The 25028-nt window shown below is 35.0% G+C and overlaps 1 protein-coding gene across 7 annotated transcripts in view; it reads left to right on the forward strand.

Annotated features, from left to right (window-relative positions):
• LOC138334692 (dopamine receptor 2-like) overlaps positions 1–17154 on the forward strand; it is a 108822-nt gene extending 91668 nt beyond the window's left edge. For all 7 annotated transcript variants that reach the window (XM_069283361.1, XM_069283363.1, XM_069283365.1 and 4 more), the window contains one exon: positions 14877–17154. In XM_069283361.1, the coding sequence (XP_069139462.1) occupies positions 15260–16891 (1632 nt within the window). In that variant the 5' untranslated portion in view covers positions 14877–15259 and the 3' untranslated portion in view covers positions 16892–17154. The remainder of the gene's footprint in view (positions 1–14876) is intronic.
• Positions 17155–25028: the final 7874 nt, after the last annotated feature.

A 25028-nucleotide genomic window follows, 5' to 3' on the forward strand; every position in this document is an offset into this window, starting at 1 on the left:
AGAAAACAGAATATTTAATCCACCTCTTTGCAGAACTGAAAGTTACTCTAACAGTTATTTCCCTTCTACATTAAATGATTACAATACATTAGTCACTTCACTTATTGATGCACCAACTCTTTCACAATTCAAAAACCTAATGAATAAACAGAACAAAAAGGTATGTAAAGTAACAATCACTTTTCAAAATTATGGACCTAGAAAAATAAACATCATTCTCTGCTTACTTAGAAATAATGCTAGTAATCTTAATTATGACTTATTCAATGATCATTTATTAGATTTTCCACATTGCGAGTGCGGATACTCACAAGAAACCGTTTTCCATTATTTATTCGAATGTGCACTCTTTATAAATGAAAGACAAATATTAACTGATTCCCTGAAACTATATGAATATAACCACTTACATAATTCCCTTACTGTAGCACTTAATGGTTGTATACAATGCCAAGATGAAGTTAATGCAAATATATTCAGATGTGTTTCAAATTTTTTTATTAATAATAAACGACTTATATGATTTGTTTATATATACAAATGCATTTGTGTGTGTCTGTACATCCATGTACACCTGTTTTGATATTGTTTTGGTCTTCCAAATATCCAAATATCCAAATTATGTCCAAATATTCTTATTATTGTTTATAAACTTCCTCTATGGCGATGGTGGGTAGTGATGGCGATCAAAACTTATAAAAAATTCTTTTATTATCTGAATCTTATATCTTAAATCACGATCATGATCATACTAAGCATTACTCTCTTTTTCCAGTTTTATTGGGTGCGAATCTAGTATTTGCCTGTGTTAGGGGCTTTTGCCAATAATTGGCTATGGACTTTTGTAGTCCCAGACACAAGCAGAATTACTGGATTATGTACCCATTAAAACTGAGAAAACTTTTTAGTGGCTTACTAGTCTGTTATATAACATAACTAATTACTATCTTACTACTATAATATTATTCAGTCTATTGATGAACTATCTCCCTTGTACAATTATATTATATATAAATATATCAATATGAAATTTATTCCCAAACTTATATATCCATAAGAGTATAAAATTTGGCATATTAATAGCATTAATAATATTCTTTTGTTACATACCAATTTTTTTAAATTAAGATGTTGTTTAAAGATGCTCCACCGCCGACAAAGCATAAATGATATTCATCAGTTGAACAAAAATTGGTGTTTGATCATGTATATATATGTCTAATTAACACAAAAAATAATATAAAATAATTTATTTCGCCTTTGGTGCGTGCGCAATCAGTACTTCCTTCCATATAGGATATAGTGACACGGAATTTTTTCGGGATGCAATTAATTATTTTTCATATTTTTAACTTGAAGTAAAAAAAGAAGCTCAAACTTTTCAGTGGTGGTAATGGTGTAAAGTAAGTAACTTTTGTAACTGAAGAAAGATACGAAATCGTCTGCTCCTGTTTTTGAAAGTGAAAAAATACCATTTGTCAGCGGTGGAGCATCTTTAATCAACTTAATACATGCATATAATTTAATTTGATTATAGTTTCTTGCTAGGAGAGGGCTTATATAGGCCTAGTCTGTTGCCCACTCCTTTTGATTTATTCAATAAAATTGGTTGAAATGAATACTGACTACTGAACCACAAATGTAACTTAAACAATTACCAGGCATCCGATCATAATCAAACTGATTGTGAAGAAAAACAATTTCTCCAACCTATTTTTTATGTTGCATTTTGCAATTAACACTAGTGTCTCTGTTTGTACTACTTGTTGCTCATTGTTTTTACAATATATATGTATCGACAAAGTCATTTACTTTAGTTATTACAAGGTGCCATCGATGTCATGTTAGAGTATAGAGTAAGCTCATCTTAACGGCTACATGTATATCTTTCTTTACAGGGTGCATTCCTTCAGAACAAACCGATATTTCCCAGGACAAATGATAAATACCGACTTAGCAACAATATATGATTCTCGACAGTATCGTTCACCTACACGTGTACTTAAACAAAGGGATACTTGAAGTTATTTGAAAATATTTCAATTTTCATTCAAGTTGGACTCAATGAAACTACACTGTACTTAAAAATCATTTGCTCATTAACTTGAGTGTGAACTTGGGTAATTTAACATCGGTTTTCGCGCGCAAATTTTTTATCTAGACCTCATTTGGGTAGGAAGGCGCACATGTAGCTTCCTACTGGACCTAGCTAGGCATAGATCTAAACAGCGTTTTTTTTAAAGTGCCAATATTACGGACAGATTTCTATTTTAAAAGCATGAACTCTCGTTTTACTGACAATTGTGTATCGTTCGAGTCGAGCAACATTGCCTACCGAAGAAAAATTAAATGTGCAATGTCCCTGTGTGTCGATGATATGTTAGAACGTCTCAGTTACAAACAAATGATAACGCCTAAACGGCGATAAAAAATACTGTATAAAAGTCAATGAATGTTGATTTACCTTTAATCAGTTGTTTAACTCGTTTATGTAAATGCTACATAAACCACTAGAACCTTTCCGTTCACATCACGTTACGGTGACACTCCATTTTGAATCGAAGCGAGAGACAACCGTATCACACAGTCTAGACATTATCCTTCCGCGTCTTCGGTGGACCTTTTTGCAAACACTTCTAAATCTATTGTAAATTGTTAATGTTTCACATGGATTACATTGATAATAAAATTGTTTTAAATAAATGTATAACAAGTTGTAATATTTGCGCTATTTATTTCTAATAAGTTGTATTCTAATGACGCACAATTTTCTCACGTCTCTCGTTTTCGACTTGAACAAACAAAGAAGCTTTTTAACAAAAATAAACAAAAATCTAATACGATTGAATTGAAATACAAGGATTGAATCTTGATTTGCTCGATTTCATTGGGTGATGAATTGAGTTGCTTTTGCAACAAATTCAATATAAACTTGCAGTTCTTTCAATTTTTTGCAAGAGCAACTCAATTCATCACCCTATGAAATCGACTAAAGCAGGATTTAATCCTGAAATGAATGCCCCTTCTTGTTTAATCTCATTAAAGTCTTAGCTTAGATTAGCTGCCTCAGGTCATATGATACTTAACAGTATCCCTCATCTTAAAAGACGAGGCAGCGTTATAACGACGTAGTTGGTTTTAACATTGTTTTAGCATATGTTGCGTCCTTTATAAAAAAAATCAAGATGTGAGTAATATTATAACTCGTCTTTTTTAAATGTGTATTTTGTGTTTCGGCTGTTGTCATTAAATGAATAGCTTCCAACAATTTCAGCAAATGTCATATCTCTTGTGGTCTGTCCGTCATATCATTTTCAGATCAATATTTAAATCTCGTGATGGTATTCATTTGTCAAACGTTTTTTTTTTAAATATACTGTGGTATTCATAATGATGCAGTTTAAGACAAATACAAACCTGCGTACAACAACCAGATATTGTATTTCACAACTTACACTTTTCTGGCATTTTTCATTGAATCAAGGCTTCAATAAATGATTACATATTTCAATGAGTTCGAGAAATCTGAACCACTGAAAGGAAGAAACAGATTGATGGAAAACGTGTATTTACAGCGATCAAGTGAAAAATGAAAGACATAGAAATGGGTTTCTACAGAAATCTAGTCCGAGCCATTTTTTATTGCAAAGGTTAACAACAATATGTGACATTTCCCCCACCGATTGATGGTTGGAAGGGCTTTGTAAGATCTTTTATTTCCTTCAGGAAATACATTTCATTTTGTAATAACTGGTTATAAATAGACCCGTTTTCCTCCAACATCTAACCTATCACAAAACATTGTTTGGCAGAAGGGCTACATATACGATACGGCCTAGAAGTATACGGCTTATATAAAAAAACAGAAATCCCTCAAAGGACTAGGTATGGTAAGGGTCTTTTGTGGCCCCCAAATCCGCTATTTTTCAAAGTCCTTTATTTCAAGATGTGAATCTTGCATTTCAAATCTTAACTACATACCTGACATATTTGATAGTGCTATTAGGTAATATAACATTTCTAGTTGCCATGGCAACCATTTTTATTATACAAAAATTATGCAAAATGTGAAAATTTCATCAAAATTGGCCTTTTTTATGCAGTTTTTCATCTAGTTAACATAGAGCGCATTCTAGAACAAACTTTATATTTCTCAAAATGATGTATTCTACGTGTCTGCTAATTCCCTTAAAATATAAAGTTTGTTCTAGGTTGCGCTCTATTGTTTTTAAAAGAAAAACTGTCAACAAATATGCCAAAATTGACCAAATTTTCAAATTTGCATAATTTATGCAATGTTACCATGGTTATATAGCAAAAACATACTTTTTGTCAACAAAAATATCATTAAGTTTTTATCAGGGGCGTATTCAATATTTCAAACGCAGCGACTTAATTTCTAGATACTTAATTTGAAATTTGGTAGATTTAGGGGCCAAAAAGAGCCATTACCATATCTAGTCCTTTGAAGCAACATAGTGTTTAACACAATGTGAGAGGGAGGACTGGTTCGTGCATTGTCAGTCAGTGAAATGTGACCGGGTCGGTGTGCTGTCTGGGTATGTTTCAGCAGATAGCACAATAAAATGGACAATCGTATCTACTATTGAAAAGATACACAACACGAAAATATTACAATCTCACAATTTTGTAGTGTTATGATGCCTGACAGTTTTGAAATATGAGCCTGAAGAATATTCACACTGGTCAATCATATTATTAAATTATACATTACATATAACTTACTTTAAATTAAATCTTTTAGTTAAATTCCCATACCAAGGAATCGTGATACTAAAATATATACTGATATCAGTACACGCAACACATTACACACAGGGAATGCTTAAATATCCTAATCAGCAATGTAGATTGCAGTTTTTTGTTTATGTTTCGTGGTCCATTGTGTATATATATATATCAGGTAGAGCCCTGGATATAATCTCCACCAAGCTAATGATGGACTGGTTAATCATGAATTGTAAAAGTAAATATAACCGGTAATAATTCCTAGATAACAATGAATAAATTTGGAAATCCAGATTGAAATTTAAATTAAAATTATGAATTTTTATAATGAATAGGTAAAGTATAAGAATTTCATGACTTTTAAGTGCACCTGATTTCAAAATGGCTTCCCTAGTTGTAGTTTGAGCTGAAAGAAGCCATTTTTTTCTGTTAATTGCTATATGAGAACCCATACTTTAATTATAGAACTTAATAGCTAAATAATATCAACCGTTTCAATAACACATTACAAAACTTTAACAAGTTTTAAGACTGTAAAATTATTTAGTTGGTCTCTGATCGCTGTGAGTGAGTTAACACAATAATCTGCCCATTAACGGCACGCTTTACTTCTAATCGCTATTACGATTGTAACTGCGATGGATACGGAGTTGTTTATATTGCAAATTAGTCACCATTTCCAGAGTTATGCTACGTGTAAAACTATTAACTAACCAAAGTATTCATATGTGGGTGTAAGCATTAGACATAATACATTCCTACCTATGTAGATAGAAAATTACTTGCCTAGTACTTAATCTATGTGAGTTTACACTGACTTAACCCTCGCAACTTGTTTTTACATCATGTCGCGTTCGCTTATTTGGTTTTAGTGTCCAATAGTGTAAAGTTCTTTTTATAAGATATGTAACGACTGCATTCAACAAACCTTCCGTACATATACATCAATGTCGGGGCTATAGGTGTGATATCATCTGTTATTCATGTGGACGTTTCATCAGCTTTATATACTTCCATTCTGATACGTAGTGTGGCACCCAAGTCTCGCGACAGATAGTTCTGGTGGATCCGTCCTTTGATCTTTGTTAACAATCCAACATCCACTTACATCATGGCCAGGGTTAGTTTGTGAATGAAAATTATGGAGAGAGGAAGTAACGACTGATAACAGGTTATCGTTGATAGACAGACCTTAATATTTTAACTCATTAAGGGATGAATATATACTAGTTTGTACAAAACGAGTAATCAAAGAAAGAAGAACTTATGTGTCGTACGGCATCTCCAGGTGCATATTTAAATCTAAGAATCCAATAAATATCCAGAGTACGACTGCGAATCGTAGTGTACCCCTGGGATATGTAACTGTAGAAACAGTGTATTAACGAGTATAATTAACTCTCAGTGTTGTCATTAACATTTACTTACACTAAACACACGGGGATCGAATCCCTGTCACGTATGTCTGTATGTACTATTTCAGTAATTTTCTCGGTAGAGAAAGAGGTCACCAGAAAGATCAAGAAAAGTGGTAACTAGCATCGCACTTTATAGATAGGAAACAAATAGAATGCATGTAAGCATAAGAGTTGACTTATATACAAATAGTTTATACTGCCTATGCCAAACTGCATACTGAATTCCTTTATTATCGAAGAGATCGTAGCAAATGTATTGACTGTATCATGTTATTGCAACATGGCAATGTTTTGTTTCTATTTCACTGTGACGTCATTTACGAAACTAGCAATACCCAGGTTTACTGGCTGCAAATTATATCAAATAGCGATATTAAATCAGCGTGCTCCAAAACGCATGGTGTTACAATCATTACCTACTATCACTATTTAATAAAGAATTCTTAATTACAATTTAGCCCTCCTTTAGTACGCATACGCATTTTAAAATGTTTCACCTGTAAGAGAGACTATCATAACCGTGTGATTTGCTGGTTGTCAACATACTGTGACATGATAGAGTGTACGTCATCATTTGGATGGTAGTAGGCCTACAACAATTATGTATAAAATGATGTAACGGTTTGGTTATATTTAAAGTTAGGTAATAGACGCAGACATTGTGATGTATGACAAATACAAACATAAGGAAAACATTCTCAAGTTTTAAGTCGTCAATGAAATAGTAAGAATAGATCGGAAGAAACAATAACATTTTTACATTTGGTAATTGATAATTATTCTTAATATTTGAATTTTGAAAGCAAAATTGACGAAAAGAAAACATAAAAACAAACAATAATTAGTCCTTTTCAAGAAGCTGCTGGGACAAAACAATCATAGCAACATATACAGTTTATCGTACTTTTTTTGTCTATAACCTCTAGTTCAAAACAGTTATAGGAAAGAAAATAAATTTACAAGAAATGTTCGACTTCGTCACCGGAACACATCCTTAAGAAACACTATAGATGTGTACGTGGTGCACTTTTGACCCGGCTGCAGATTATGTATCCGCATTTTTAGATGGTGGGGATACCTTGCATTGATGTCGATCACCGATGGTGCGTACTGTAATCACAAACAATCCCAATGTTTAGGTTTAACATTACCACTGTCTCCACTGGTCGTATGGTGCGGATGTACTGTTATAAATCAGATATCAAGTTTTAAGATATGTGTTTGTTGCATTAACTGAAATTGATATGGAGCAAAGGCGATGTAAATAATATAACAAGTGCAATGGAACGTATAATTATGATTGACTTTGATAGATTGATAAACTAAGGTATTATGTGTAAGACTGTTTATGTAATATCGTAATGAAGAATCAACTAAATGGCTGTTTATCATAAATGAATCTACATTATCATCATACATGTGTCTTTGTCATAACTGCTCAGACCGTCAGATTGGCGACAGGGCGGGACACATCTCAGGACATTCTTTTCACTAACATACATCCACCAGATGGAGGCACGTAACCCAATCAACACATGAACCTCCCCGTCCTTTCTGTTGATTGGTGAACATATGTTTATTTCCATTGCCTGCCTTTGTACTTCAGTAGTAGTACCTTCGTGACATTGCTTATCAATGTCAAACGTATACTTCAGTTTATATAGCCAATGTGATTAATTTATATCAAACACTGTAATATCCATATCCGATATATTTATCTTAAGATTTAAATGTTAAGGGATATGCACAATTTGTGTATTTTTTATTCTAAAAGAACGTAAAAAAGGACCAGCAGATAATGTCTCAAATGTTCACATTTTACTGCTGTCAATGTGTACCAGGGAAACAGTTCAGACACACCTTAGCCAAAGCTTGACGTAACGGGATACTTCAGTAAATGTTTGATCAAGTCTAATTCCAATTTATTCATAATCGAAAATTATCTGGAATAGAATGGAATTTGAATATTTTGAGCGTAAATCAGTGTTTTTACAGTATGATATTAAGTTGATTTAAATTGTTAATGGTCATTCCTTTTATAATCACAATGTTAACATTCTACTTAATGTCGGCATTAATTTCAAATAAATGTCAAAAGCTATATTATTCTAAATTCTAGTCGTACAAGGTTGTACGTAATCCTCCAATTTCACCATTTCGTCTTGTTTTCAGGACATGAGTTTACACTCTCCGAGAATCACCTTATCACAGTTCTGTATCAATTCCTTCATTTTCTTGTCTGCCACTGGAACATATGTTTCTGTCAGAATACTGACCATTTCCGACAGGTCAGGTCACTCTAATTACGCTTCTCTTGTTGCCTTCCATTTCGCACCAACATCGTTGCAATCCGCTTGTTTGGCACATGATATAAGACATGCCGTTTCCATCGATGCGTTTTTAAAAAAGCAATATAATGATATCCAATAATGGTCAAGCAACCTCAGTGGATTCAACATCTATATGCTATAGGTATACTAATGCATTGAATGCGTACATAGAGACGGGCATAATTAATAACGACAAACAGGCTATTTTTTTTTAAAGAATTTCAAAGTTATCTGGAAAATCCTTTTGTGTTGTCGTTCTCGACTATTTCAACCTGATTTCAATGTTTGTTTTCATTACATGGTTTATGACATAATCAGCCTGAAGTCCAGTGATTTCACCCATGTAATATTTCTGCATATGTCCTAAGTTTAATATGACATGGAGCGATTTTAATCGGTCGTAAATTCATAGTGACTCATGACAGAAGCTCGCTCGCACAAAAAGAATGATGGTCATATGTGTGTATGTGTGAAAGCTCTACTACGAGAAGACAAATAACATATTATGCCAACGAAACACAACTATCTATTTCATAAAACTCTTCTCTTTTTGTTTTGAAAAAAAAAAAAAAAAAACTCATGCTATGGACATCAGAATAATTACCGTGAAATGTATACATTCGGCGTTTCTCCTCCCCTGTTTATGTTTAAGAATTTTTAGCGAATCGACGTCCTGGACAAAAGATAATTAGTGTGATATGTGCATACATGTAGCTCTTTATCAAATATGCGCAAATTTAAGGTGTGAAAGCACAAAAAGCTATAACATATATAGGTATTATTAGTAATGAAGTTATTGACAGAAAAAAAAACCCGCGGCACTCAATTTCCATGAAATCCCGAGTTTTGCTTTATTTTATCATAGACGTCAACATCGGCTTTTTCTTTGCCTTTTAAAAAACAAATGTTGATGAATTTAAATCATTTATTTTTAATAACGTACAAATTCCGATCATACATTCACTATCATAACTGCAGTGTGTTTATGTACCTAAGGGAATAATGATAAGACCGTTCCATCAGCACTAGATCGTAAGCTGATGTTTCTTTTCGTTAAAATGTAGTTGAATGGAAAGAGCAGATACAAATGAATCTGATTTGTCGCCCCTGGCATATCCGTTTGCAAGATTAAATTTATAGATGGCGCCCAAGGCACCTAAATATCGCCCACATCTCCGTTCGAAGGATAGGAATAAGATATCATAATTGAATTATTTCCAAATGCATGTTGGAAGTTTAGATTCGAACGATGATTAACTTTAGATAATATTTACTTTTTCACGGGCTGATTATAAAATTGTGTTTCTATTTTGAGGGAAGCATTTAAAGCACGCCCATCCGTCTTGTAGAATTGGCGATGGCCTGTTTGACAACACCACTTTGATAGATGGAGTATCTGCTAACCTTATTTTGTAATGTAAATAATTATGGTAATAAATTGGAGATGTGATGTATTCCTTTTTCATGTGAGTCATACGTGTAGTGCATTGACCTCTATTCCCCTTTTACTGTGTTACGTAAGTTAAGGTTGATGTAGGCTAACATTACTCTCAATGGGAGTTTAATTAGCCAACTTCGATGTAGAACTCTAAATATGTAAATATATTTGTGTATCGTATTGCACTCTTTCCTTTTTCAATTGCTTCAACTTTCCGTCTTTGTATCATATAGGGATAGTGCAACCGAGAACGAAATTAAATATAATGTAGTACATGTAAAATGCTTGTTTGCATATAAGAGGCGGTAAACTGTTTGCTATACAGCTAAACTTGTCTTTTCGCCAACCTCTATATAAACATCGCCTGCTTAATAAGACTTCTTTTCTACATAAAAATGATTTGCGAAATTAACAATTACAAACTAGACGACTTTTTAGTGTCAAAAGTGACTAATTTAAACACAGTACATCCTGTGATTCAGGGCCACCTGGCTATAAAGCCAGCTCGTCCTCTGTCCCTTTCAAATCTTTCTATAAAAGAGCCCGTTTTTGAATACCGCTCCTTTAAACATTTCTATCAAAGAGACCGTTTTTGAATATCACCCCTTGTAACTTTTCAATAAATGAGCCCGGTTTTGAATACCACCCCTTTAAACCTTTCTATAAAAGAGCCCTTCTTTGAATACCACCCATTTAAACATTTCTACAAAAGAGCCCGTCTTTGAATACCACCCATTTAAACATTTCTATAAAAGAGCCCGTCTTTGAATACCGCCCCTTTAACAATTCTATAAAAGAGCCCGTCTTTGAATACCACCCCTTTAATATTTCTATATAAGAGCCCGTCTATGAATACCGCCCCTTCAAACCTTTCTATAAAGGAACCCGTCTTTGAATATCATCCGTTTAAACATCTCTATAAAAGAGCCACTCTTTGAATATAATCCCTTTAAACCTTTCTATAAAAGAGCCCGTCTTTGAATACCACACCTTTAACAATTTTATAAAAGAGCCCGTCTTTGAATATCATCCCTTCAAACCTTTCTATAAAAGAGCCCGTCGTTGAATACCACCCCTTTAACAATTCTATAAAAGAGCCCTTCTATGAATACCACCCCTATAAACATTTCTATAAAAGAGCCCCTCGTTGAATACCACCTCTTCAAACCTTTCTATAAAAGAGCCGCTCTTGGAATACCAACCCTTTAAACATTTCTATATGAGAATCCGTCTTTGAATACCATCCTTTCAAACCTTTCTATAAATGAGCCCGTCTTTGAATACCATTCCTTTAAACTTTTTTTAAAAGAGCCCGTCTTTGAATACCACCCATTTAAACATTTTTATAAAAGAACCCGTGTATAAATACCACCACTTAAAATCTTTCTATAAAAGAGCCCGTCTTTGAATACCGCCCATTTAAACATTTCTATTAAAAAGCCTGTCTTTGAATACAACCCATTTAATATTTCTTAATAAGAGCCCTGCTTTGAAATATTCTATAAAAGAGCCCGTCTATGAATACCACCTTTTAATTTTTTCTTTAAAAGAGCCCGTCTTTGAATACCACCCCTTCAAACTTTTCTATAAAAGAGCCCTTGTATGAATACCACCCCTTCAAACCTTTCTATAAAAGAGCCCGTCTTTGAATATCACCCCTTCAAATATTTCTATAAAAGAGCCCGTCTTTGAATACCATCCCTTTAAACATTTCTATAAAAGAGCCCGTCTTTGAATACATTCTTTCAAACCTTTCTATAAAAGTTTGAATACCACCCATTTAAATATTACATTCCCAGGGTACTTCTATATCAATGTGATATCGAGTAAACCACTTTAAAACACATAGTTATTATTATGTAACACTATCCTTGCATTTCCTCTTCCAGACGTTTATTATATACCAATACTCTATTTAGTCTGTAATCTGTTTGGAGCCTTTTGTAAGTAAGATCTTCGGTTACCATATTTCCTTAATCTGTCGTCGTCAAACGTTTCTATCCACTTAGATGATATTATGCCCCGGGCTTGTTTTGATGTTCACTTTCCCCCGTCTGCTGTCAGCTACTGATCCGAAGGTATTACAACGCACACTGATATCCTTGTAGCATTATTAAAGCATGTAGCAGAGAGTGTGGCCTTTATTTCTTTTCCGATGCCTTGTCAACAAAATGTCGGCCGTTATTGATCATCGTTCGTCACTTATTATGCCATAGTGGTAGAACACAGTTGAACCGGAAGCCGCTTAGACACACAGACAGACAGGAAGTAGAAGTAAATTTACTCCCGATTTTGCCACTCTTTCACCCCCTGGTGCCTCTCTTAAGATCGTTAAAGACAAATGAGGAAGTTATTAAAATACTATTTTTCGTTTTTACGTTTTCATAAAGTAGTTTCTTGACCTTTTCAGGAGCGTTATTCATGAATAATTTTTCATACCTAGTATTATAATTCATATTATTGGAAGTTACTTTGAAGATTGTCTATTTCTCTACGGGGTTTATTCCATTGGGTAACCATGTGCATGTTTCAAATGTCTTTAAAGCAGACCTAACGAAGCATGCATGTAAATTCAGAACTGTATTTCCCGTTCAATTTGTGACGCACGTTGTAAAATCTGCTGGTGTTGTCATAGGCGATACTGTACATGTGATATTGGTTGGCGAATATGAAAATGTCAAGTTTCCACGGCCATATGATAGCATGCTTTGGTTAGGGCTTATGTGGGATTTGGAGATTTGCGCTATAATAGTTTGTCATTGAAATGTAAAATGTTTTAGGGTGCACTGCCCTATAAAAACACATTTTTTCAGATTAATTTATAGACCGACGGTCGGTTACTAATATCATTCGACGTTTACTTTTATCAAATTTGCTTTATAACAATATGTTATATACAATACATTTTTCAAAATTTGTTTACGGTGACCACATTTTACATATGTTGTTAACACATGTACGGATTACCGATGCGGCTCATCGTGAATGCATGTGCGGATTATCGATGCGGCTCATCGTTACATAATGTAATACATGTACGGATTACTGATGCGGCTCATCACTATGCCATTGTCGACCTAAATCGTTATGCACTTATACTGCAGGTTATTTCTGTCCTGCAAGTAAAACGTTAAAATTGTAGTTGCTGCCTCTTATTGCATAATCGTAAGGCGACTAAATTTAGAACTTTATTTTTTCTCTTCCTCCTAACTGACTTTATTCTTCCTAACCGCCTAACTTTTGGCCTTCTGTTCAGTGTTTGCCCCTGTGAGGTAGGCTTTGGGTATTGTCCCCTGGTATAATGTGACCGGGTGGGGTGTGTTGCTTAGTGTCTTCGGCAGCATGCTTCAGTGATATAGCACAATAAAAAGGGAAGAGTTCCACTATATAGAAGACACACCACGAAGATACCGCAGTCTCCCAAAACACTCACCATGCACAATACATCATACATAATACACACCAACTACATGATAGACCGTTCTTACATGACCCTATAGCTGTTAATAGGAAGTTAATTAATCAAACAAACAAAAGTATAGGTTATTTGTAAAAAAAAAAACAAAGTCAGCTATTATTTATTATCTATCTTACACCTAAGCCATGCTCTGGAATAAGATATCGTACACTTCGATTTAACCCAATCTTTGTCCGCTTATAAGCACAATTCCATAGAACCAGGTCTGGGATGGAAGTCCACAAAATACACTTTTTTCTGTTAGAGGCTTCTTTCTATATTTATCGCCCTCTTAATGTGCTATCATTTTGCCTTGTTCTGTTGTCAATCTATCACGTGTATAACGCATGTTACTGATACTAAATCACGGAGTTCTATCTAATATCGGGTTAGGTTTCCGAATGAAGATTCCGGAACGTGTTCTATATGTTGTATAAGTTAATCCGATCATGTGTATGGTGGTAGGAAAGGCTTTGACTATAATGAGGTGTAAGTCTGGGAAGATGAATATCGTTTCTGCGCACACGCCTCTTATCTCATGAATGGGTGTTTGACCGCTTATTCCCCTTGAGCTTTTACATAGGCATTATATCTTCTAAACTGACAGAAAGTTAACATTTGTACCTTTGACTGTTGTATGGAAACTACATCAGGAAAAAGTTGTACGAGATGCCCAAATATGAAATGAAAACTAGAAATGTTATTGTAGTATATTAATTGTTTTGTAACAAGTGATAATTCGGGTTGATATTTGAGGGTTTTACTTTGAGAACTTTCGGTTTATTTGTTTATTTGAATAAATTATCCAAAATATAATGTTACCATTTGTCCCTTTTTGACACCATTAAACCATGTGTCAAACCTACCATTTATATTTATTAATGTTTATCCATGACTTTACGTAGTCAGGATTTTATTTGTCGGACAAGTTTAATACCAGTAATAAGTGTAAACGTGCTTTACTTAATACACTACCCACCTTATCTGTCTGTTAATAACTACCGGCCAATGGTGAGTTTAGCACAGCCAGTACCCTGCAACTGCCCAACCTTACTGTAAACGTCTGTTCAATGGTAGAAATGTAGCGCAAGAATCAATCTGCCTCTATGTAATTTTGTATTAACACAGTGGCGGATTAAGTTAGGCGTTATGTTTGCTACCACCACGACGAACACATAGTATTTACCAATACGCAGATTAATGTTTAAGAGAGTAAACATAGAGGCTTGAATTCTGGAAACTTTTTTTTATAATGATGAAATGAAGATTAATTAGAAATCTTTTTAACAAATTCTACATCAACAATTGTGATCTACTCAACTTTTTTATTGATTAATTAAAAGGTATCATAATGACTCGAATTAGCTTTTATATAAACACGGTTCAAATTAGCTTTTATATAAACACTGTTCAAATAAGTAACTCGGGATACGTGCTCCACCAAACCATGTTTACTGATTCCTGTCTTTCTATTTATGTTTCAGATATTCAATCAACGAGTCCAGCACGTGGATTTCTAATAAAGAGAATAGGAGCTGGTTTCACGTACCGGACAGATGGGCAAGGGAACATTCCGTGTTGATGAATTACCTATACCATATCGCGTGTCACTGAAAACTTCCGGTGCCAAGTCGTGCAGTCGATATTGAATACCGATGCTGTAAATACGTGTGTCAAAATAGACATGTGGATTACTTCATTCACGGTTAAAGAATCGTGCACCCTCCACAACATTTGACCATGGAATATGTTTTTATTAACATCATAAAAATTGAATAAGTTTGAGAAAGACATGTAACAGTTAGACGTTTGGAATAGACATTAAGGGCCTGATCATCGGGGAGTTCGTTTTATCCCTGTGATTGATATGATTCAACAGGAGCCTGTGTTGTTTTTGAAATGTGACTCGTATCAAGTGGCTCCCTACTACTATATATATAACTATGACCTTTATCCTAAATCTCGTCCTTTCTGCGAGACTCGGCTGTATGATGCCATCGTTAGAGTTATAAGATCACGAAACTTCTGTCATCTGTACAACACTTGTGTCATTACAACGGCCATCTTAGCTTTATTACCAAGGAGACCGGCATTCATGTCGACTGCAGAACCCAATCAAATCACATTTTACAACGCGTTTTCAAACTCAACCAATCACACAATTGTTTACAATGAACTGTCGGCTATCAATGAAACTTACAATGGAAGTGATTGGACGAATTTCACAAATATCACTGACGCTGACATGGATTCGAAGCGCCCAATCATCGGAATCGTCTTGTCCCTGTTTTCCGTGGTTACCATTGTTGGAAATATATTGGTGATTATTGCCGTTTTTAAGGAGATGTACCTTAGGACAGTGACAAACTATTTCATTGTTTCACTCGCTCTGGCGGATCTAATGGTCGGTGGTATTGTAATGCCGTTCAGTATCAGTATGGAAGTAACCAATGGCGTATGGCTTTACGGCGAGGAATGGTGCGACCTTTGGCATTCTTTTGATGTGCTAGCGAGTACAGCATCCATCCTGAATTTATGTGTAATTTCACTCGATCGGTACTGGGCCATAACGGACCCTATAGCCTATACCGCGAAGATGTCAATGTGTAAGGTAGGCCTCCTTATAGCTTTTGTGTGGCTTTGTTCTGCTGGAATATCGTTCCCAGCCATCGCCTGGTGGAAGGCGGTTACCCCTAGTAACCTCCCTCCGCACGTGTGCATGTTCACCGAAGACAGTGCCTATCTGATATTCTCTTCCATAGTGTCTTTCTATTGTCCAACTTTTATCATGATGTTTGTGTATTTGCGGATATACCTTGCCGCAGCAGCACAAATTAGGAGTTTAAAAGTTGGAAGTAAAGTGTTGACGTCAAATGGTAGTCATGGAAACAGAGAAATAATGACCTTGAGGATGCACCGAGGAGGAATGAATTCGCCACGGAATGGACACGATGAACATTACAGGCGGGCGACCCACGAGGATTATTCTCAATCATGTGACAGGTGTATGGATAGTGACAGTGCTGCTTTGACGACACAGGAAAGTAAATTAAATTTACCCCACGCGCATGCGGCAAATGGCACACATCACCACAGACCAGCCAAATTTATAACAAAGCGACTCCGACAATTCGCGCTGAGTAAAAAGTTGACAAAATTAGCACGAGAGCAAAAAGCAGCGAAGACATTAGGTATCGTTGTCGGGGTGTTTATAATATGCTGGCTCCCTTTCTTTGTGTTTAACGTACTACAAGGCATTTGTGGTATAAATTGCTTGGTGTTCCCAGAACTATTGTTTCCTATATTTACATGGCTTGGTTATATCAATTCCGGAATGAACCCAGTGATATACGCTCTGTCTATGAGAGATTTCAGACGAGCGTTTGGCAAAGTATTATTCTGCTGTTGTCCAAAACAGCGATTTTCATATCAGCGTGCGCATCAAAAATATACAACTTCAACATCTAGTTTCACAGTGTCATGCGCAGACAGGGTGTAGAACAATGGCAATGGAACTACAATATCGACAATCGTATGGATATAGCATTGTAACTGTCACTCGATTAATTTATTATGTCATTTATCCGCCTGCTGGTCAGCGGAAATGACCTTCCTAATGCGCAAATATGACGATACCTACATGTAGCTTTTATGTGATAAATGAAAGCTGGAGTCTTCTGATCATATCATTATTTCAGTTCATCATTTTCATGCTTTTCTTTGGTTTAATACTCTGGTTTTTTTTTTGGTTTTTTTTTTAAACTCGTCATTTGCATCAGATTATGCCAGATTTGAAATAAAATACGATAATCCATATTAGAGGAGTGTTTTATTGTCATTCAAACATTTGGTCTCAGTGCACTTTTTGTAATACATACCTGGATGGATGAAGAGGATGTTTGGGTCATTTAATTTTGATCAGCCTATCTTAACTTCACTTGCACCCTCCCATTGCGTGAAAAATTGCTGACGATAAACTCACGTCATATACAGCTGAATTAGGCCTCCCTTATGAAAGATTTGGAATTTTTCATAAAACTTTCGCCTCCTAACTATGAACATTTCATAACTGCTGATGAAATACTCGCATCAAACAGAGCGATGGATACGAAACAAATTATCCTGCTTACACACTGACGAGATTTCAGAATCAGCTCTAATGAAACCAGACAGCAATTTATCAAAGTCCCTCTCAAAACGTCGTAATCAGGATCAATGTGATTTAAGCATGCTACGTAGTGTCCGATTAATAGATTACACAAACACTACTGCAATCTAATTCGTCATAATACTATTCATCACGGCGTCCCAACAGCCTGATTGGAACTTCTACCGGAAGTCAGTTCAGAACGAGGTTACATCCACGTCCTCTTCAAGACATTCGCAAATACACTTGTGCATTTTTATAAGGAATACATCCTACTGCTTACAAACCTTGACAATTTTAAAAATAAATGTTTGATCTTTGTGCAAGAATCAATGCAAAATATTTCGTTATCTGATTAGATAAGGGTTTTTACAAACAAATCAACACATTTTTTTCAAATTTAATTTAAATTCAGTTCATTTTTGTTTTAAGAATAAACAAACATCTGAAATATTCAGGGGCATTTAATGACGTAATTACTCATCACACGGACACTCAGACACAAGATGGCACATCTCCATGGCGATAGAGACCTATTAGGGTACCAGAGCGCGAGGTCTGGGCCACTCCTGGGCCCCCACACCTTATATACCTGATTACATCAGCCAATGAATAATAGGGATCGTGGCCCCACGCCGACGCCAGCCACAAACTGACGAGTCCTATCATATAGAAATCAATCACTTCACACACGCGTCTAATCTTCGTCTCAGAGATTCTAAAACGGAGATCGATGATCTAAAAGAAAACTGCAATCGTCAGTATTCACAGTAATACTATAACATGCTGATTGGTATATGACATATATGCAGGGTACATCAATTTACGTAATACATATGGATATAACTTATTAAAGAACACGATCTCGTATTTAAGGCATTAAGCAACCCATCCACAATTTGTAACACTACTCACAGACATTATCAATACCATGTACACTATAGTGTTACGTCTTATTCCTTGTCTTGGTGTTCTGAAAACTTTATTATTGGTTACCACATATACGAGGAGCAAATCCTGTGTCCTTGGAGTCGTGCTCGAATGATTTAATGTTATAGAATGACACTATTTCCACTATTGTATTGCGATACAACAATCAAATACCGCAAACCTATACGTCTATAAGCAAGCCTAAGATCTAACGAGAGCCATTTTTGATAACTCCATCACTCACAATTGAACATGTATCTGTGTTGGCTGCACAACAACTTGTCAACAAGTTTTTGGTATTTTAATCCAAAATCATCAATAAGCTAGAACTTCTTCTATATTAACTTGCTGATACCACCATTACAAGAAAAATTCTCCCGTAATGTGCAATTGCCGAAAACAAATCCACTTCATCATCTCATGGAATTTTGTTAGTGCATAAAACCGGAGAATAAAGGAGATAGCTTCAGGTGATATGTCTATTTCTCTCATACCAGGCTATGTTATATAGAGTTTGCCCATGTAAGATAGCTATGTATCTTACATGGCATTTCACGCGCGCGGATGAATTTGTGTCACGTCATCCGGTTAGGCCCTAGTCCAAAAATGACCGACTATCATGTCCCGTACTGTAGCATGCATGTTTCTGTTAACTTACTGACAACACACACAATCGCTAAATGATTATAGAACTCTGAATGATAGACACAAATTTATGATTTCAAACATGCTGTCGAACATGAAAACCACATATTATAGTTAACGTACGATATCACACCATCTGAGCGAGAACAGTCCTCCGCTTCGCTTCTAAACAAGAATCACGTTTAAATACGTACAATCCTGTATCACAACAAAGGTCTGACACTCGTATCGAAATCATGTTCGCTGGATCCCATATGAACAGCTGTGAAAAATGTTGATACAACAAAACAAGCTCCAAAATCAAAACATCGTCTGATCATGGTGATTGAGAGCGACTCGGAGTAGCCTTGACCGCCAATATATGAATGGAATTCCGACGAAAGTCGTGACGTCACGTATGACGCAGTGCTTTGACTGAAGTGACAAAACAGTGAAAATTACCGCTACGTTTCTTCAAAATGAAAACAATGTTGTAGTTAGAACTGAAATACATGTGCCACACAAAATCAATCTTTTCTCTTTGATTGTTTTTTGTTTTGTACATTGGCGCTATATATTTCGCGGATGTACGCAAACGTGTACCATGTGATCGGGTACAGGAAAAAAGTCGGTCAGGCCACGAAATATTTTTCAGAGAATTATACATTCACCCAGATAAGATACAACAAAAGGATCTTATTTTGTCCGCAAACTTTCAGTTTGCCAAAAACGGGTATGCTTTTCAAGGATATCTTATTGTTTTAGCATAAAATTATGTAATAAAAAATCGGAAAAAATGAAGTTAAATGATGGACCGGCAGGTATTTTAATGGAAATTTGGTAATGATATGAGAGAAAAAGACTCTTTCATATGTACACATTGAGGATAGGTGATATTCCACCCTCGGGGTCAGAAAATGTGGTAAAACCCTCGGCAAGCCTCGGGTTTTACCACATTTTCTGACCCCTCGGGTGGAATACCCCTATCCTCCATGTGTACATATGAAAGAGTCTTATAATAATCAGTACACAAAAAATACCGCATTTCACAAATATATGCAGTAATGACGAAATCGATATGAATTGTTGTAATTTGATGTGCCAAGATTATTCTAGATACCCCCTTGTTGTGATGTATATAATGTACTTACTACATGCAAAATGCATGCAAATTAAACGACTATATTTGCTCTTCATAATATTTGTTTTCTAAAATAGAATCGGTGCTGTTTCTTTGCTTGTTCCTGGTATTGATATCTCAATGGGGCTAAAAAAAACGTTGATATTTAGGACATTTCTGTACAAGCGTTGATGACTGCGAAATTAACATGGGCCATTTCAGGAATGTTTAGATAATGAATTTAGTGTTTTTGTACTGGAATTAATAATTAATTTCATCCCTAATATATATTATATCATTAATATACATCATAATCATGGGAGTAAAAGGCCGCGGTGGCCGAGTGGTAAAAGATGTCCCGACATATTACCACAAGTCCTCCATCTTCGCTGGTTCGAATCCCAAATGGGCTAGTTGCCAGGTACTGATCGCTGGTCGTTGTTTTTTCTCCGTGTACTCCGGCTTTCCTCCGCCAACAAACATGGCACGTCCTTACATGACACTGGCCGTTAATAGGACGTTAAACGTATAAAACTAAAAATCGTCGTAGTGCAATTTTGACATGAAATTAAAATCTAAACCTTCGGATTAACAACAAATATTTTATAGTCTATGTGATACAACGTGTTTGCAGTAATTTAAATAGATGTAAATAATATCTCAGAAACACAAGTGATACAGAATGACTATGTTATGACTCGTACCCTTATCATATTGTATTGTATCTTCCTGATTTTATTTGGTTTCTCAATGTCTTTATTTTTTGGAGCATTTGATATCATTCGTACTCAAATGAGACATCTGATGTAACCGTCTACATCCGAATCTGTATTGATTCTATATCGTTCATACGTATAAATGAGCACATGGTCAGTTAGCTGTCATCTTTACATATTAGTAAGGAATGGCCGTCACTGTGCCCCAGACAGGTTGGGATCAGGTCCGGAAATTGAAGTCCGTTGGGGAACGGATTTTATAACTCCCGAAACAAAAGAAATTCAATGGAAAATATCCCCTTTGAAAACTGGATGCGATAAAACTTAACAGCAAGTTTGGTTTGGTATGATACAGCAGAACATTGTACAATGTACCACAAACGGCACCATTCCATTTGTTGACAAAGGCTAAACGTGATAACAATAAGAAACATATAAATTACCAAAATGCACAAAAATGGTATATCAATTTTCAAAGTTGGAGTACAAAGAAACTAGTACAGAATATGTCTATATGCTGTATCCGCCCTTCTGTGCGTCGTTACTTACATACTGTAGTTTGCTTCACAATTGCAATCAGTATTTCTGGAAGGGAACCATTAACATACGCTCTATAACATTTATCACCCTTTAATAAAGTTGTCTTCCAAACATCTTAATTCAGGTGTTAGCTATTAGAGCACTACGCTATGAGGTAATAGAGTTAGGTGTAGAAAGTTAAGTAAATTAATTACGGCTATATTGTGAACTTTGATATATTCATTATAAACGTTTAAACGCGATGATTTATGGGTTTATATGTACTATAAAATCTTCTAATTTTATGGATATCCGTCCTATTTCATTTGCTGTTCATATCTAAGAAGTTCATTAAACAAGCAAAAATGAAAGTCATTTACTAACTTTATTGTCATCCATTATCTTGCTGCAAGGGGATGACTGAACACTGATTATAGCTGATTAAACCAGATACAACAAATTGCCAGGAATATAAACGAAGAAAGTAGGAGCTACCCACATCAGAAGCTTAGAACAAAGTAGAACATGGTTTTATATATACTTGATACATTGTAGCTAAGTTATTACTCGTAAACTACAAAAATAAATCTCACTTTATAGCAATTTTTATCCAACAACGGAACACTTAGATTTAGTTTATATCATTGCTTACAAGGAGTTTCAGACAGTAATCGAAATAACGATATAAAACAAATCTCACATCGAGAATGGTCTCCTAATTAGATCTACTGAACAACCAAACAGGTCGTGACATTAATGTTGATAGAGGACGGAGATTCAATTAAAACATTACTGTATAAGGAAAAACAGTTGTTTAGTTATGTTTGGATTTTAAGATTATCTTTGTGTATGTGATATAAACAGCTTGATAAAGGTAATGTATATATAAATATAAACACTTATATTTCAGGAATGATTTTTATTTTTTTTGTAGTTTACTGGTGTGTAAACTGCATTTTTTTTGTACATATATTTTAAATGACGCGCATGTTGAAATATCTACAAAAAAATGAAGTTTACACACCAGTAAACAACAAAAAAATAAAAACATTCCTTGTATTTACATTTCGACAGACCATATCATTTAAATTTAGTGTTCCGGTGAAATAAACCTTCGTTTTTTCAACGTTATACGATTGGTGGAACAGCTGAATAATTGATGGAATCGCGAAACAGCTGGCTCCAATTTGGCGGGAAAATGTGTCAAGCTCCGGGAGTAAATAAAATATAGTTCTACAATAACTTTATCGTTTTTAACCCATTTATTCCATATGTTTTCATTTTTTTCTTTTTTAATATTAACACATTGCTTTCCAATGCATTCAAACTGATGTTGATATGGAACCTTTGCCATTGCATATATTTTGGCCTTACCGGATGCGCATTCACATAAGGGAGTCAGTGTTTCCGTTTGTGTTCTGGCGCAGCAGCCCGTCTGCGTTTACGCAAGTGTTAACGATTTCCCGGTTAGTAAGGTTGTATAGGAAAGTGAAAACGGAAATGTAAATATTATATTGTAAGTGACGTGAATTCGAAATACAAATTTAGTATAGAATCTAGTCTGTTACCTTACGTCTGGGACATTTAACAAAACGAAAAAAAAAAAAAAAATTCGAAGGTAACATTTGAAATATTTTTTTACGTAATTAACAGACATCTTAGAATGTCAAACTGGTAGTGGTTCATTTAGACAAACTCCAGTCTGCACAGGCTACACTTAAATACAATAAATATTCACAAGTACACGGGCAATTTACTCAATGGCCCTCTACCTAAATTTGTATACCTTCAATGTTAAGGTGCGATGGCTGTGTGTTACAAGAACAGACTGTCGGGTATACAGACGGTAACATCCTGTCATTAATAGACTATATATGACATTATCTAGATCCTTATTCCTTTTCCTGTCTCGTAACTCATCCCTTTATTCGGCGTTCTAATCACGTTCACCTGGCACGTGTTGTAAACCGGTTACTTGTTCTCTTAAGTGTACTATTTAGATTATAATAAACACGTACTCATATGCTCGTTGAAATTGCAAGGATATAGAATAGTTGATTTTCATTATATTTGAATATGCAATACATGCCGAAGATTCCTTTGAAAATAAGGAATAAAGGGATAAAAGGTGTTATGTACTTCAACGTAATTCATATGTATTTGTAATGTTCGCAATACATATAGCTATACGATGTTTGGCGGAGTTTCTGATAACAACATTATGATCAACTTGGAGTTCATTACGTTATTTCCTCACAAGCGGATGACTAAATATCAGAGACAAATTAGGAAACATTCTATAATGTCTTTGATTGATGAATACTTGTTGCTATCGTTTTGAGGTGTGTGTGCGTGGGCGTAGAAACAGACAAACAGGTACTTCCCACGCTGGTGTGAAGTCGAACAAATTATTTCAAATAAATTAATATTTACATTAAAACATGATTTTCTTTAGTAGCAAAATTTTATGACATCTTACACTTAAATACCTGACTTTGATTTCCCTTGTGACTGACAACGTGACAATATTTGGTAAATCACCTAAATAGGCATGCATGTGGATCTAGTTACGACAGAAATGGCCGGTAGCGCTTTATTTCTGAAATATAGATGACTCAATAACTATGTTAAAATGAATACTATGACGACAATAAATTCTTGCAACACTCCCACATTGTATCAAATGGTATTTTGAATAAGCTAGGTAAAGCAGAAAAAAATGAAATGTCGACCTCCCCACGTTAGTTATAAATGGATAACCAATGTCTGAAAACATGATGATATTGACAGTTAAAAAAAATCACAGTATCTAGCAGAGTTCTTCAAGCGTTTATAAAAGACCTTGATAATTTTTTATTAATTGTGTATTAATGCTGCGAAATATATATTTGTACTGTCTATTGTTACGTGCAACGTGGTTTAGGAAGTCCAATAATGCCTCGCAACTTTTGGCTTTTTTATAACTTGCCAAGATACTGATGTAAGTTTCAAAAGACAGCTGACAAATTATCTACATTTTAACATTAAAGCCGCATAATCCGTATCTTTCAGGGTCCGTAAATCAACAAAAGAAAATTAGGGTACATATATTATAAAAAGTTATCAACTTTCCCCTAATTACACACCCAAAAAGTCCCGAGTTCAAAAGAAATTAATGATTAAAAATTCGATATCGAGAGTGTTTGAATATGCATTTTCAATCGTAGACGATCACGTGACTTTCCAGACCAAACGAAATGGCGTGCCCAGTCAAAAGTGTGTCGTTCATGTTAGCAGGAACTTCTACGGAAGAACTTATTACTTTTCATGAACAAGTGAATGTTTTGTTATGTAATGAAGTTAAAGAGTCCCCCAGAACAATATATATACATTATCGTCGTGTGAACAATACTTACATTCGGTCATTTTGAGTGTTTACAATACGGCGATCGGTTGACTATGCTTTGCCTAATTTCCGGGGGCCATCGGAGGGATTTTTGTGGGAACGGTATTTAAACTTCGTATAAAATACGTGTTGCGATACCATACATCGTACTAGACAAGATAATAAATTGTACAAACATATACCAGATAAATAAAT

This window comes from Argopecten irradians, chromosome 11 (genome assembly GCF_041381155.1).
Source record: "Argopecten irradians isolate NY chromosome 11, Ai_NY, whole genome shotgun sequence".
NCBI classification, from domain to species: Eukaryota; Metazoa; Mollusca; class Bivalvia; order Pectinida; family Pectinidae; genus Argopecten; species Argopecten irradians.